The sequence below is a fragment of the Xenopus laevis genome, chromosome 7L (genome assembly GCF_017654675.1).
Source record: "Xenopus laevis strain J_2021 chromosome 7L, Xenopus_laevis_v10.1, whole genome shotgun sequence".
NCBI lineage: Eukaryota > Metazoa > Chordata > Amphibia > Anura > Pipidae > Xenopus > Xenopus laevis.
The window spans coordinates 102,966,150-102,984,114 of record NC_054383.1 but is presented as its reverse complement, the minus strand read 5'-3'; the positions used below and the strand labels follow the sequence as shown (position 1 = coordinate 102,984,114).

Below are 17,965 nucleotides of genomic sequence, written 5' to 3'. Positions count from 1 at the left end.
GGCGGGGGGGGGGGCGATGGTCTATAAAAGGAACCCGGAAGTGCGGATGCGGGCGTGTGCAGGCTAAGGGAGGGCGGATTAGGGTCGGGGAAATCCCGACACGCACACCGCTACTATCTGTCTAGTCCCAAAGGAGGAGCACTCACACTTTGTGGGACTATATATTATATTATTCTTTGAAATGTGGTCCATATAAGGGCTACACTAAAATGTGGCAGGAGTATAAATCTTAGAAAATAATATAAATCTGAAGAGAACAGGACTGTGTGAAAGGCATGCTATGATGTACACAATCTTTACATTAAAGTAGAAAGAAAGGCTAAAATTAAGTAATCTTTGTCAGAAAAGTCTATATAAATACACCAGTAACCCCTCAAAGTAAAATGCTGCTGAGTCCTCTGTCAAAAAAACACTGCTTTTATTTCCTTCTATTGTGAACACATGGGCTTCTGTATCAGACTTCCTGTTTTAGCATAAACCTCCAGGGATAGGGCTTGAGCATGCTCAGTTTGCTCCTCTCTCCCCCTCCCTGATGTAATCTGAACCCAGAGCTATGAGTGAGCAGGGAGAGACGTAGCCAGGAAGTGATGTCACAACAAGATAATATGGCAGCTGCTATCCTAAACAAACAGAGAGCTTCTAGAGCAGTTTACTCATGAATGGTAAAACATTCTGCAGAATAAACATAGTGTTATAGCTTGCACTACTGCAGCTAATCTATTGGCAATAAACTGCTTCGGTATTTTTTCTGCTCCTTAAAAAGGCAAAGAAATTGTTGAGTTAATGATATGTAGCTAAAACTATTGCTAAAAGGAGGTTTCAAAAACTTAGTGTCAGCCACAAATAAGTCTCAGTAAGGAATACATATGCAAGAAGAAGAGGTTTTGCCTATTTATAATCATTTAACAGAATTAAGTTATTGATTAAATATGTATATTAAGAAACCGTATAAAGAGGGTCAAATGTACCGCAAAGAACAAAAATGAAGATGTATAATTCATGTCAGAATGACAGCTTATAACATAAAGAGACATTCATTAGGCTATATAATAAATGTATCCAAATGCAGAATTTTTAAGACAGCACAAAAAAATTCCCCTCCTAAGGGGCAGAAAGAGTTACAGTGGAACTGAATGAGATCAGAAGATTGAATTATGGTTATATATATATATATATATATATATATATATATATATATATATATATATATATAACCGAGTAAAGATAGTTAATTCCGTATCTTTACATATGTTACAGTCCTGCAGAAATAATGAGCTTAAATGGGCCAAGAGAATGTTATATAGACTGTTATGTAGGTTGAGCTTGTACTGCAAAATTATAAGGCAATATAAGTCCACGAACTTTTAGAGGACAATATGAAATTTGTGTTAATGTTTTTACATAGTACTTGAAAAATACTACGAAGAACTGTTTTAGTAGACTACCGAACTGAGAGCAAAAGAAAATTCTGTTCATAAGTTTATTATATGTAGAAAAGAATTGGATGCAGATTACTGTAAGTTTTATGGATGTGCATGGAGGAAAACGACAGAAATCTTCACTCTACAGTGCTTGCAAGGCATACTGCAAAGGCTTTTCTCTACTGAAAACTTACTAGAAAAAGTGTTTCTAAAAATACTTCCGCTAAAAATCCTAATTGGCTTTTAAGTGGAAAAAAAAGGGAAATTTACAAGAATTAGCTGGTGATCTACAATCATGGAGTGGTTTACCAATGTGATTATGGGTATGCACTTTGTGCTTCTTCAAGATCAGATTTAATTTGCTTTGCCAGGAAATATAAATTGTGTTGTGAACATAAAGCATGAATTGCATTTTTTCCCCACGTATACATCTTGAAGTCGAGGTTGGCTTTAATTTTAGAAACACTTTAAGGAACCATTTCTCCAAACTGATAACATGCAGCATCCCTCTTGTGTGTTTTTAAAGGGTCTCAAGCTGTCCATGCCAGAAGAGAAGCAAAACATCCATACAAAGCCTTACATAGGTGCATGCGTTTTCACAGAGAAACTAATATAACAAGGCTCTTAAGATTCTCATTAGGGCTCATTCTCTGAGAGAATACAAGTGTGTCCATTGAAATAGACTGCTGGGCACAAGAATGTTGCAAGCACAGTTGGAAAAGTTGCTACTACAACTGGGCAAAAATCAAGAAATGAACTAAAAATAATGGTGCCTGAAGTCAACCACGTGCACAACCAATTGTTTACTACAAGGAAGTCCTTTTATATATAAAATAAACATAACTGGATATATGGTGGAGGCCAATGGAAGTGTAAAGCAGCTCACATGCACTCCACATATGCAGTTATATTTCTCATTTGTATTATTTCAACTGTGATTAAACATTTCTAGAATTATAAATGCAATAAATAAAGTTTTGCCCAACTGTAGAGTGTGTGCCAGGGTGTGTGCATATTTTCTTCAAGAAAAGACTTTCTTGGAGATTAAAAAGCATCATTGAGTATTCTCTTCACATGACAGAGGAGCTGGGACTGGTTATGTGCTTTGGAAAAAGGATACAACCAAACAACATACCAATGATGCAGAACTTGTACAGCATTTGAAAATACATCAAACCAGTCTATTAAATTATATTAATCATGCAGAACACATTTAATATTTTTTTTTTAAAATTAAAAGAAATTAGGGTAATGACAGGCGACATAAATCAGGGCATTGGGGGTCATGATAATTCAAAGGGTTGTAAAATGAAATAGAGCTTTACTTGCAAGATGTTCTTATAGAGCATTTAATCTGTTAAGCATTTTATGGATAGTTTTGGGGAGAGGGGGGGGGTAACACTTGTATGGTATAGATAAATTGACATTATCTTTCCCATAAAATGCCTGCTGGACACAAAGTCAGATATGGAGACTGTGGGTACTATGTACCTTCTATGATGAATGTTCTTGACTTGGAAGAACTAAATGGGTCCCCTGGTGATAAAAGAAAGATTTAAAAGACCATAGTTTACAGCTGCAGAATTATTGCATTGCTTGACAGGAGGGATGGGACACGAGATACCAGAAATTAGGAATCGCTTGAAAAACCACAGAAAATGAAGTCAAGGTTCCTATTCGCTCAATGTAAACTTTCACAGTTGCATAAGCAGATATAACTATGTAATTAAATAGAAACGTACCTCTTCATTGCCCACCTATAAAATCAGTTTGGACTGCAAAACTGGCGTAGAGCTTGCAGAACCCTTTCTGCTCAGTGTTCCATAGTTTAGTGAAATGTTCTACCAAGGTTAAGGAGGCACGTAGTAATTAAACAAAGATGGGACAGTGTCCTTTCTTGCATCAGGCAGATGCAACCGCTCATGAAACCAAAACAGCTCTACAACATTATATAGAATTGCTTCCAGGGTGAACGTTAGAGATATATGCATTTGCATCCAACAAATGTTTTATCTCTTTCGTGACTTTTATAATACTAAGTACATGAACTTGCTCCTATACTTATATTTGACATTTTCTACTGGTGGAAAAACAGATCTAGAAATATGTTATACAGAATGAAGTATACACTTTCAGCTTTCGAGTTACTGAAATATATCAGGGATATAAAAAGAAAGAGAATCCTTCAGTGCCAGGATGTTATTTGAGACTTTACCATAAGCAATGGTAGAAATATACAGAGACACATGTCACCATCTATACCCATCTAAACATTTACACATGTACATATTAACTTTATAATTAAATTGCAGCACAAATATTTACATTCTTTTTTTTCTTAAAAAACAAAGACTTGGGTAACAGTTTTATTCTACTAGTCCACACTCTAGTAAATATATGCAAGTATAAGTTGACTGCAAGTATAACTAATAAATATAAATGATATATACATTTGCAAGGCACTTATGAATGGATTTAATGTTTGTATAAAGATTCAGTGATGTTGTATGGCCTTGTTGATACTCACACTATGATTTATATCCATTTTAAAAAATATATAATGCAGTTTACAAGAACATTTTAAAAATATCAAAAGGTCAAAACACATCTAGGATATTGGTATACATCTACATTCTACATTCCCCATGCTATAAAACTTGAGGAAAAATAAGGTTTGAATAAGACCTAAAAAAAAAGTCAATACAAATCTACAAATTGTCTATACCAAAGGAGGCTTATCATGAAATTCTTAATGTAAATGAACTTAAACAAAAACAACTTGATATATTGCGCTTAACCCAGAAGAATTCTCAGATGAGGCAAGGAGCTAACGTGATACCAGTTATTATATGTTCTGTGTCATTTTTAAACTAGTTCAACTTTGAAACTATATTAATATATAACAAACTAAAGGAAGAGAACACTATTAAAAATTCCATAATAAAAAATGCCATAATAAAGGGGAGTTAATGATGAAATATCAGAATATTCCCTCAAATCCCACAACATGTGGTAACTTTTGATCTACAAATTAAAAACATCCAACCAGCAAAGAACTATTACTTAAAGGTGTGTCTCTTGGGAGTCTAAACTTGTGTGAAGACAACTTTTCTTGGTCTTTAGGGCATAAGCAGGAATACATAGTACAAGTATGGGACCCGTTATCCGGAAACCTGTTATCAAGAAAGCACCGACTTAAATAAAGGCCATAGTCCATTTTATCAAAATAATTAACATTTTTAAAATGATTTCCTTTTTCTCTGTAATAATAAAACAGAACCTTTTACTTGATCCAAACTAAGATATAATTAATCCTTATTGGAAGTAAAACCAGCCTATTGGGTTTATTTCATGTTTACATTATTTTCTAGTAGACTTAAGGTATGACTATACAAATTACAGAAAGATCCCTTAGCCGGAAAGCCAAAGATCCCAAGCATTCTGGATAACAGGTCCCATACCTGTAGTACATTCTTCTCTCTATAACGCACCCTAAATAAGTCAGTTGTCAAATGGTTATGATAAAAACTCAGTTACATGTCATTCTAATGACAGTTTAGATTGTGTTTGAAACAGACAGTATAAAGATGCAGCAATATATTTGCACATTTGTTATTATTATAATTAAGACTTATTTATGTAGCTCCAACATGTCCCACAACTCTGTATAATACATGGGTGTATTCATCTAACAGACTAATAATGATGATCATAATAATAATAATAATAATTATTATGATCATTTGTGAATTACATTAAAGGACACTTTTTAGCACTAATATGTTAAAGGCTTGGTGTTAAGTAAAGCTAAAACCACTCCACTTATAAAATGGATGTGCCAAAAGGAGTTTGTGCTTCTTTAATGGAAAATAATTTCCAATTTTAAACTGCGCAAACACCAGGTCGTTTAATTTTGGATTTCATGTGAGACATGTATTTCCACGTGAACGCTGTGAAGTATAAAGAACATACATTGTCATTAAGGACCACTTACCTTCCATTGGCGTGTTGGGGTCTGGTCGGTTAGCAAAGACTACATCCACATAATCTAACTGAAGCCTTTCTAAAGAAGCTTTCAATCCTGTAAAAAAAGGCAAAGAGCTAATTAAATGAATATATTCAAGTTTACCCAACAATAAAAACAGCACAAGCTAATTCTATCAGGGTGCCTGAAGTATAGCTTTAAAGAGACACTAGAGACAAAGAAGTGAAATATAATAAGTGGTAGAGGAATACATTTTATTGAGATCAGTTTATAAAGACACTCTGTAGGGGTTATTTACTAAACTACGAATGCCGAAAATTCAAAAGATTTGTGTTTTTTTAAGTATAAAATTGTAATTTAAATAGAAAAAAAAATTATTCCCAGTGGATGGAAAAAGTCTAAATCAGAAAATCCGGCATCTCAGACCTGCCGAGGTTGCATATAAGTCAATAGGAAAAGTCCCAAAGATTTTTTGATCTGCGCTGGGTTTCTTGCAATAATAGTTTTCACTTTTTTTTGGGAAATTTTCGGGAAAGTGTATTAATAAATAAGCCAAAAAAAACACCTGTGTGGATTTGGTGGGAGTTTTTTCAGAAATAATGGATAGAAATTCGGACTTTGATAAATAACCCCCTAGATTTTCTTGTTTTTATCACCACTTTATTAAGCAGATCAAGCATTTACAAGTTGCTGTTTATCATTCTCTATTAAGTACTATTTCCGAGCATCGTTTTATTATACGTCTGTCAATTAATGGCCAGACCATAGTCTGAATTGTTCTCCTACTTTATTTAATCTGGATTTTTTAGTTGTAGATCGTTACATTGAAACAAACAATCTTTCGTTGTATAAAGAATAACATCACCCGTCTATGGCTAGCTTTAATCATAGAAAAGGTGGTACAATGTTGCCAGCAGGTGAGAGCATAATCCTATGGAGTTTGTGTGACAGTGTTGGTGCATGCAAATAAAGGGCAGGGGGAGATACCTTATAGTCTTGTCTGAGGCACTGATTAAAATATTACCCAACACAACCTCATAACCTGCCCTATACCCGTGGATACAGCTGATGTATACGTCAATGCAATTGCAGCAGGGTTTACCCATCATAGTTTATTTAATATCCACCTGCTGAGATCAGCCTCAGTGTATCTACCATTCATGTGTCTATCATCTACCAAACTGCAACTCCAGCCTACTTTTAACTGGATTAATTTACCAGTGATTTATATTCCTTTATATATACTCTTTTTTTATATTCTTTTCTTTTTTCATTGAGTATATATGTATTTTTTAGTTTAGCCGAGATGGAACGGAGGACTTAAGTGATAAGTTTAGATACTTTTACATTTATGCAACAGTTTTGAAAGGGAAATATTTTAATATTTATTAAAGGGGAACTCCACACAAACAGTGAAAAGTAAACATAATTTCAAGCAACTTTGCAATATACATCAATTATAAAATATGCAGACTTTTCATGATTTTTAATGATTTGGAACAGTTCCCTAAGCCTAGCCCCCTGCTCATCAGTCAGACTACTTTGCTGAGCTGGCTGACTACTGTTACTTTGTATCAACAGCCATCTGTCCTTAGCATGCATCCTCCAAACCCCACAATTCCCTGCACACGTGAATTCAATAAGGAAAGGAACATCACAATGTAATTCATTGTGGGTTATGTAGTTCGTGTATGCTATCTGTAAGCTGTGGAGTTGTTACAATTTGTAACATCAGTGTTTAGTCCCTCCTTCCCTGCCAGTATTTCAAATGATGCAGAAAGAGAAGAACTGTTAAACAGCTGGATTTCAGCATAGAAAATTACATTTATTTATACTTTTTGAAGAAACCGGTAACTGTGATGGATATATTAGGGGTTTCTGTGTTATGTGGGCCTCTTTATCAAATTTTGGTTTGGAAGCCAGAGTTCCCCTTTAATTACACCTCCATTATCTCCATTATTTTATAAGGGGGGGGGGAATAAACTGAATACACGGATCATTATAGCAATGGGAAACAAAAAATTTGATTTGCGGATATAGAAATCGGTGCATTGTACCTTCAATGATATGCTTTCTCGATAAACCTCTTTCAGTTTCTGCCCTAAAACACAATTCAAAAAGAGTGTAAACGGTATTTTCATTTTAAAGGATTCCTCCAATAGGTCTGATTTTATTTTTAATTGGATACATACTTTCCACCCCAGAAAATTTTGGTCGTAATCACCAAACTGGACCGTCTGAAAGACAAAATGCATATACATGAATTAAGGCTGTTTGAGAGGTTTTACAATTTTATAATAATAGAAGTTACCTCAACCATAATCAATTGTTTAGCAATAATTTTTTTTCTCAAAAAAAAAAAAAAAAAAAAAAAAAGATTTTCGATATTTTCAGCATAGATGGCTTGTGACTGATAGCCTGGGCACTATCTTCAAAGCACTTGTATGCTTTCCCAGTGCGTGGGTTTCCCTTTGGGCTCTTTGCCTCCCTCCCAATCGCAAAACCGCACAGGAATGTCATCTATAAAGATTTACATTCATCTAGTTTCTAGTAGAAACAAGTCTAAAGCAATTGCACATTCTTAGTATTCTTGATATAGGGAGATTTACTGACCCATGATAAAATTGTGGATAGGACAGAGACCTTACACTTTAAACTCTACAGGGGCAGGAACTGATGTGAATTATGTTCAAGCTCTGTAAAACACTGTGGAATCTGTTGTTTATATTAATAAGGATAATAATTTACATAGATGAATAAACCAGTCTTAACCCATTTGGGCCAATTCTTAAGAACCTCTCTCAGACATAAATACAACATGAGATAACTAAGAACAGGATAATTCTGGGATATTCAATGTTCTCTACACACTGTGCTATAGTGCAGAAAGACATTTGAGTCTAAAGAATAAATAAATCACTTACAGAAACATTTGCAGAATTATATATATTTGGGGAGACAGCCATATTTTACTTTTGTAAAATAAAAGCAATTTCCATTATAGATTTGAATTGTGTGTGTGGGGGGGGACTATTTGGTTGCATTTATTATTTATTGGTCTCTCTTCTCACAGTGAAAAAAGATGCAGATGAAACTGCTCCCTACATGAAATATTAATCACGCAGCTTTATAGTGCAAATATGATAATACCAAAGTCATTACCTCCAGCCTTTCTTCTTTATTATATTTCCTAATACAACTTCGGCCCTACAAAGTGAATTCAAAAGGAAATATATTACATATAATAATAAAGAATAACATATTTAAAAACAAACAGAGGGGTGACTTGCTTTAAACAAATGTAAAAGATGCAACATTTTTAGTAAGTAGATTTTTCTGAATTCAAGAATATCGATATAGTTTATACAAATTACAATTACAGAACAGGTATGGGACTTGTTATCCAGAATACTTGGGACCTGGGGTTTTCCAGATAAGGGATCTTTCTCTAATTTGTCCATGCAATAATGGGCAGATTTATCAAAATGGGAGTTTAGAGCTTAATAAATAAAAACTCACCTATGTTCTATTCATTCCTAAGGGATTTTTAGAACTGTATATATCAAATGGCGACTTCTAACTTTCACCCATTGATAAATACAATTCTAAAAATCCCATTGGAATGAATAGGAGGTGGGTGAGTTTTATCTATTAAGCTCTAAACTCCCATTTTAATAAATGTGCCCCTAAGCTTACTAAAAAAATGATGTAAACATTAAATAAATCCAACCGGATGGTTTTGCCATCAATAAGGATTAATATCTTAGTTGGGATCAACTACAAGGTACTGTTTTATTATTACAGAGAAACAGGAAATCATTTTTAAAACATGGAATTATTTGATTAAAATGGAGTCTATGAGCCTTCTCGTAATTCAGAGCTTTCTGGATAACTGGTTTTCTGATAACAGATCCCATACCTGTATGACTTATGGACTGTGTAGTCTGATAGCTACGGCTGAACAACAGAGTGTATCAATGTCACAAACAGCACAATGACCTGTGCGTATACCTTGCTTACGTAATGAGCAGTCGATATTTATATGTCATATATGTGTGTTTTAAATGTACATTCAAACTAAATACCTGTCCTTGACAAATTCTCTTAAAATGGTTGTGAAGTTGAGGTTGTAAAGTAGTATAATTGCTTTTAAAAAATGTGAAACTGTGTTTTGTTTGTTAACGACAATTTTGACAACTTTAAAAAGATTAAAGGTACAGTATTTAAACTGAGATTATTAGAACAGGTAATACACATTTTTTTCAGGCAAAACAAAAATTAGAAACAATAATTCTTTGGAGGGCTCAATAAAGTTTTCTACAATGTCTCTTGGAGCATCCACCTTGGGCCAGCAAACCTTATTTCAATACATGCAGCATCTTCAAAAGCCATTGCCAATCAATAGGTACGTAAGAGAGGGTGTGTGTAAACTCAGTCCATATGCACATATAAATATATCAAAGTAAATGTTGAGACTGTTGGAACAGGGTCCTTAGGCTTGTGAGCAAAGCTGCCATCAGAAATTGCAGGGCCCCATACAAAAAAAATCCCTGGGCCCCCTGGGCTGCGCCCACCGCAAGCCCCACCTACAGGTCCGCCCTCCCCAGCCACGGGTACACCCCCCACCACACACTAAAAAAAAAAAAAACATTGGTGGCCATGGTTCCTACATGTCAATAAAAAACTATTGGTGGTCAGGGCCCCCCATTGATAAAAACATTTGTGCTCAGGGCCTCCCCATTAAAAAAAACATTTGTGGTCAGGGCCCCCGATTAAAAAATATTGGTGGCTGGGACCCCCCACGTTATAAGAAAATTGGTGGCCAGGGCCCCCCTTAAACGTCCATGTAAAAAAACTTGTACCCCTAGAAGTTTAAAAAATATTTGGTGCCCACACCACACAACAGGGACCACAAAGGGTTACCTTTAGGGGGGCCCTGCCATGTTACACTTACTTCATTGTGTGTGGCCCACCTGCTGTCAGTGAGCTGCCAACTACAGAAGGGAGGAGGGGAGCACAGGTGGCTGCATCTTCTTCCAGTGACAGCATTTTTTTCCCTTACTGGTCACAGAATTTCAAGTCCTGGTAAAGCTGCATGGTGATTGGATGAGCTGGAGGAGAATTTCAAACCTCAGCTATCCAATCCCTGAACAGCTTAACCAGGACTTAAACTCAGTGACCAATAAGGGGAAGTAATGGACAGAAGTTACCTCCCCTTGTGCTCCCGCTCTGCCTTCCCGAAGTCAGCAGCTCTCAGAAAGCAGGGGGGCCCTGCTAATCAAGAAAGTGCAACGTGGCCAGGCCCCCCTTACCCTCGGGGCCCCCTACAACTCTCCCCCCTGTCCCCCCTTGATGGCTGCCCTGCTTGTGAGTGATGTTTATGTCAATATCCTAAATCTACTTGGTATTCCTGAATAACGAACTCCACTTTGTATCCAGATCCTCTCCACAATATTCACAAATAAAACATTCTACGGTGTAGTAATAGTGTCATTTTAAATGATTAAAATAGTCGCAAACACACACATGCAAATAAACTATTGCAATGCAAAGGATCTCCTGTACTTCTACTAGTACTACTACTTCTTCTATACTTAGGGGGTTATTTAATAAAGGTCAAGTTGATTTTTACCTGAAAAATTCAAGTTTTCAAAGGTATTATTTTAGTCAAAACTCAAAGTTTTGAGTTAAAAAACTAAAAAATTTTGGGGTTGTGTAAAAAAAAAAAAAAAACTAGAATTTTCGAGATGCATTATACCCCAAAGCTGAAAATAGCTGAATCCAAAAATACTCCAGCTAAAACCTGTCGAGGTCATTTAGAAGATGGAACAAAGATACCGACACACAAAGCTTGAGTTTGCAGGGAAACCCTTGTTTTAATCAATAGTGCAGAACTGCAACGTTTCAGGCCACACCCCTTTATCAAGCAAGGGTTTCGCTGCAAAACCAAGCCTTGTGTGCCGGTATCTTTGTTCCATTGGATAACCAGTAGGTTGCCGTATACTCTATTACTGAGCACCAGGCTGTAATCCGTTGGGGTTGCTGAGGGTGTGCGCCTGCTCTAACTTGTTCCAAGGTAGTCATATAGAAGTCAATTCGGTGGGTTTCGATAAATTAGAGTATTCGTGTAGTAGCGCATTCGCTAATTTTCACCCTGAACTCACGGATTCCAGTTTTTTCCATTTGATTTTTTTCATAAATTGGAAACCATTGATAAATAACCCCCTTAGACTGTAATCGCTACAGGGCAAGGACCTTCTTCCTTCTGTGTCTCTTTCCACATAGCTAAGCTCTGTGTATATTTATTGTATTTAATGTCTGACTCCCATCTCCCCCTGGGTACATATATATATATATATATATATATATATATATATATATATATATATATATATATATATATATATATATATTTATATTGTATTTTTTATACTGTATGTCACTGCAGCTCCTTAAAGGAGAAGGAAAGTCTTTTCGCACTTCTGCTGATAGGAGCACCGGCCCGGGGTTTTAGGTAAGTCAGTACAATCACTTGGGGGTGCCTAACATTTGGGACCCCCAAGTGCAAGAACACTTTCCTTCTCCTTTAACAGCGCTTTACAAATACATTTATACATACATACATACATACATACATACTACTAATACTACTAGATTGTGCAGAAGAACCAAAAAAGTAAAAGTAGAAAGTACATCTTGTTTAAGCGACATTAGTACAGAGTTTAACATATTAAAGTGGTGCATTATGGGATGCATTTAGTATATTTACCACTGTGTAATTTGCTCTGTTATCCAGGGAGTTCAAGTCTTGAGCAGTAATGATTAGCGCAGCAGTATGTGAAATAAATCTAAAAGCCTTTGTTTCTAAATGTCATGCATTATTTATTCATTCTACATATTAAATGTCTTTTTAATGTATTTTTTTCTGTCTAGCCTTTAAAAAAAGAAAAGGGATCCAAAAATACTGAAGACAGTGCATTAGTGGTAGACTGCCATTACCTCAGAGGACTCCTCTTCATATAAACATTTATATCACTACATTTATATAGTTATATATCTACTCACATTTGCAAGGTGAAACCATGCTCCCCAAAGTTTCACAGAGGGTAAATAAAATTATCCATGAAGGTCTAACTAAAAGTCTACAGCAGAGATATTTAACCTGGGGATCAGGACCCCACAAAAAAGGTGCCTCAATTTGTTTAGATGGGTATAGTGGAGATGTAATCTGTTTCCCAAACAGTCTTTTCTTCTATAAGAATTGAATTCTGTTCCCTATTCAGTCTTTATTTCTAGTTGTTTATCTACCGTATTTAATAATTGATTTGTGAGCTTTCAACCTAACATTCTTACAGCTGCAACCAACAAAACTATACTGTGAGTCCCTGACAGATTATTGCTACTCTAATTGGCTGGTCCCAGCATGAGTCAGCAATTGGCAACGTACTGCTGACAAAGAGCATGGCTGAGTTGCTAAAAAAAAAAACCAGTACACTCAAACCACAAGAAAAAAAAGCACATTTGTGAAAAATAATGATGAAAACACAAACTAAAGTCTGGACACATATTAATGATATTTAGTCTTGAAGGTTACATGGAAACCTTACACTTTTGTTTACCAGAGTGGACTGAATTTGGAATCTCTGAACCCAGATGAGGACAAATATATTGTGCCTATTTACAGCATGCAACTAAAAATACTGGTTGTCAAGTTTGATAAACCTGTTACCGGTATGTCTAATTCACAAATAAATAGAAAAAGAACCTTGCACCCCCCCGAAAATATGACAGCAATCCAGATTCTTATGTAATACATTTTTCATCTATTTATACAGTTAAAATAAGCTAACAACTTACTTTCCTGCAGCATAGACTTCTGCTGTGTCAAAAAGGTTTATTCCATTATCATAGGCCAGTGTCATCAACTGCTCTGCCATCTGCAAAATAAAAATTATAAGTCAGCAGAGCACCTATCATTTGATACAACTGCCAACAAGCTGGCCAAGCACTCTATCAACCCCAGGGTGTAACATTGGTCCTAAAACCAAAAGAAACTAAAGAAAAGGTGCTTATTTTTCTCCAATGTTATACTGAATGCAACCTTTGGCTAGGCAAGCCTTCTACAATGGGTTGCTGGGATTCTAATGTGAAGGACAGATGAGAAAAGCAGACTTCCTTTAGACAGAATATACTGCAAACTCTGACCAACATAGATAAAAATTATTTATTCTTAAATTTATTAAGCAAATGTCAATTTCTAACCATCCATAATCTGCTTAAAAAGCTGTATTTTCTTAAAGAAGAGATGCTTGCCTAGTCAGTGGACTAGCTGTCTGCAGTTTCTCTCTTGTTTGCATTCTCCTGGCAACATCCATGTTGTTATTTTACAAAAATTCCAGATAAGGAGATTCAAATTTCCCCAAAAAGCTTCCTAGCACCACCCAACCATTTATTTCTTCTGGAGGTTTTCCCAGGCTATTGAGGAAAGCCACAGGCACTTTCAGCATTGTGCATGGTAGAATGACAGTCAATTTCCATCTTGTGGGTAAGCAGTGGCCTGGCTGATCTGACCAGAAACTTGTAATTGGCCAAAATGCCCACATCCTACTATGCTTGTTATGAATGAGTCATACCCAACATTCATTTGTAACACAGACCTCAACTAGAGGGGACCTAAAGGGGCTCCTATAAGTTTTAAAGTTAAAGGGATTATCTCAAAGGAAAATGTGCATTTTTCAGTTAACAGTGCCGCTCCAGCATGATTCTGCACCGACATCCATCTTTCAAAAGAACAAACAGGTTTTTTTATATTTAAAACTAAAGTTTGACAAGGAGCTAGACATGTTGTTAGTTTCCTAGGTGCCTTCAGTCATGTGACTTGGGCTCTAATAAACTTCAGTCACTCTTTACTGCTGCACTGTACCTTGGAGTGATCTCACCCCCACCCCAGCAGCCTATCAACAGAACAATGGGAAGGTAAAGAGATTTTAAATGGTAGAATTATTTGCAGTGTAAACCGTGTCATTTAGAAATAAAACTACACCATACAAATCATGATACAATCCCTTTAAGTTTTTTATACCCCAAAATAAAATCAAGCACCATATATAATTTATAATGGCATTTGTGATGAGAATGATAAGACTATATTAATAAATACTAATATGTATAAATTATCAGTTGGGTTCAAATATATGTATTAAGAAAATTAGGGATGGCCTGAATCCCTGAATCCTTTGTGAAAGATTCAGCCGAATAACGAACCGAATCCTACAGTAGAGGAAAAAGTAGAAAAAATTCTTCTTTTGTGACAAAAAGTCACGTGATTTCACGACCTGTCCCTAATTTACATATGTAAATTGGGATTCAGATTCGGTTCAGCCAGACACAAGGATTCGGCTGAATCCGAATCTTGCTGAAAAAGGCAGAATCCCAAACCAAAGCCTTGATTCGGTGCATCCCTAAAGAAAATTAACAGTAAATTGTAAAGTGATCGTGCCTCTTAAAACTTTGCAATTAATTTATGTGCACAGGAAAGCTTTGAGCAAAATATCACTTATGTATCTTAATTTTATAAGGTTATTATAATAGTCAACAGCGAGTACTGTACAGAATCCAGCAGGAGACTACTTATCTTGAACAAACAGATAATTACCGGTAAGTACAAATAATGTACAGGTATGGGACTGTTATACGGAAACCCATTATCCAGAAAGCTCAATTACGGAAAGGCTGTCTCCCATAGACTCCATTATAATCAAATAATCCACATTTTTAAAAATTATTTCCTTTTTCTTAGTTTTAATAAAACAGTACCTTGAACTTGATCCAATCTAAGATATAATGAATCCTTATTGAAAGCAGAACCAGCATTTTGGGTTTATTTAATGTTTACATTATTTTACAGTAGACTTACAGGGGAATGTAATTAAAGTTGCAAAGAGCAAAACAATTCACACCCATAAAACTAAAAATCCACATCTCGCAACGCAATATTGTTCCTTAAACTGTCATTTTAATTGCGCATTGCACATTTTAATTGCGCATTGCAAATTTTAATTGCGCACTCTTAAGAAGTGCTTGAAGGTGTCATAATCTTTAGAGGCAAACATAACTTTTTCAGTAAGAAGTTTTATTACATTGACTGCGCATTGGCGCAAACTATAAAATTCGCAAGCGGTCTTCCACTGTCGGAAGTGGTCGCTAAACAGTTTTCGGGCTTGCAAAAGCTATATTCAATTTGCGCAAAGCAAAGGCATAACTTTTCGCATTGTGAATAGTTTTTCTGTTAGTGACTTATTACATTCCCCTGTTACGGTATTAAGATTCAAATTAAGGAAAGATCCGTTATCCGGACAACCTCAGGTCCCGAGCTTTCTTGAGAACAGGTCCCATACCTGTAGTTGGCCAAGCATGGTCATAGTTTAAGCCACAAAACTGGCACAAAAAGCCACAAATATAAAATTTAGCAAAAAAGAGGCGTTTCCAACAAAGGAGTTTTGTCTCCGTCTTTGCACTGATCAATTGTTCCCACCATCTGCTCCATTAAAAACTTGGCTACAAAACAGATCACTACATCTATTTTCAGACTTTTTAAGAATCCAATGATACCTGAATAAAACAGGCAATTGCTTTGCTGGAGTTATTTTTAAAATTCAAAAAGAACCCTTGTTGTTGCACATTCCTTTTAAGTTTTGAGGTAGCATCAGAGACATTTGAAATAAAACTGTATGGAAGGTTATAATAGCTTGGAATGGAATGCATGGAACTAATGCAGGACCAGCACAAGGACAAAGGAGCCATTGGCCTGTTCTCATTCCAGTCTTAAATATATTGATAATGGGTTGAGTGCAGAGGACCTCTTGTAGTTGACTATATGTATTTTGTGGTCACACCCTCATTGCACCCCCACCTAATGGTTTTAAAAAATAGTGGTGAGCACAACTTTCCCTTGTTTGTTATAGTTATACAGGAGCAGTGACCAACTCCATGTTGTAGCTCCCACCCTTCCCAGCTATAGTCAGGTGATCCCACTGGTGTCTAATAAAAGGGCAGCCAAGTTTGGGAGTTTTACTTTGAAAGCAGCTAGTAAGTTGCAGGTAAAACTTAGTCCCTTTGTAAAATGTATAATTAAGCAATAGAATTCTTAATGAATCAGATGAAAATTAAGCGTAGGAGGACTGGCCAGATATGGGATGACTTTGACGTAGTTGGCCAGCTTAAATATATTGCAATATATGGACAAACAATCCCTGTGTTGTTTAAAGGGTAAGGCATTTTTTAGTAGCAGTATGCACAAAATGTCTCTGTCTTAAATATATTGATAATGGGTTGAGTGCAGAGGACCTCTTGTAGTTGACTGTACTCATTCCAGTTTAGAATATACAGTCCACAACATTGGCCCATGGAAGTTACCATGCCAGCCAAGCCTTAGTTTAATTAGACCATAACTGATTATAGTTGGTTACTTGATCATTCCTTCCAATGAAGTCAAACAAAAGTCTTTGTAATGGCTCTTACTCTGCATTCATCTATCTCATTTGTACACAAAGCATCATATCATGTAGGAAAGGCAGGGTTGGGTGATCTGAATGTTTCATACAGGTAAAATGATCTCTTATGTAAAGTGAATGAGCTATCAGAAAATTAAATTGCTTCGGCTGATTGATTTCTCTCAGAGATTCTTGGCTTTAAACGCTTGGGAATTAAATTTCATTCTTGTATACCATGTAATCCCATTGTTGTAAGACTCATTTCCACTGCAATCCTATGAAAGCATCCCTGACTATTTTTACATAAACACATTTTTTGCAACACAAAAAGCAGGTAGATTCCTATAAAGACGTATATTTAGATTAGACTGTTCACACTCTCTCTATGCTCTGCTTTCTATGATGTGGGAGTATTTTTCTTTACACAATGTTGAAAAATTAAAGCTATGCCTTTACCCAATTGTAGTATGCAAATATGGCCTCCATGCTTTCTTTCTCTCTCATTTATGATCTCATTAGAAAAGAGTTGTTAATGGTGAGACTGGTATAGGTCTCGATCGCTGTTCTAGAAGGAGCTGTACAGGTATGGGACCAGTTATAGAGAATAATAACATAACTAGGATCTTCATACCTTACGTCTACTAGAAAATCACAAACATTAAATAAACCCAATAGTTTTGTTTCCAACAAGGATTAATAATATCTTCTTTCAGATCAAGTACAAGGTACTATTTTATTATTACAGAGAAAAGGAAATCATTTTTAAAAATGCGGATAATTTGACTAAAATGGAGTCTATGGGAGATGGCCATCCCTTAATTCTGGACTTTCTGGATAGTAAATTTCTGGATAACAGATCCCATACCTGTACCATCACATGGCAAGTCTATGTTGACTGTAAGGGCAGAGACAGACGAGAAGATTCGGGGAGATTCAGTACCCAGCGACAAATCGCCTCTTCTTTGTGTGACTAATCTGCACAAACTGCCACCCCGCCGGCTAGAATCTAAATTGCCGGCTGGATTGATTCGTTTTCCGAAGTCGCCCAAAGTTGCCTCACAAGGAAA

General features: G+C 35.9%; 1 protein-coding gene across 9 annotated transcripts in view; it reads right to left on the bottom strand.

Annotated features, from left to right (window-relative positions):
* The window catches only part of kcnab2.L (potassium channel, voltage gated subfamily A regulatory beta subunit 2 L homeolog), a 127,345-nt gene that overhangs the window by 18,277 nt on the left and 91,103 nt on the right, over nucleotides 1–17,965 (bottom strand). For 5 of the 9 annotated variants that reach the window (XM_018224406.2, XM_018224405.2, XM_018224407.2 and 2 more), the window contains 6 exons: nucleotides 13,264–13,343; nucleotides 8,569–8,613; nucleotides 7,599–7,643; nucleotides 7,464–7,507; nucleotides 5,416–5,502; nucleotides 2,913–2,957 (listed from right to left, as the gene is read on the bottom strand). In XM_018224406.2, coding sequence (XP_018079895.1) covers nucleotides 2,913–2,957; nucleotides 5,416–5,502; nucleotides 7,464–7,507; nucleotides 7,599–7,643; nucleotides 8,569–8,613; nucleotides 13,264–13,343 — 346 coding nt within the window. 9 annotated transcript variants of the gene reach the window in all.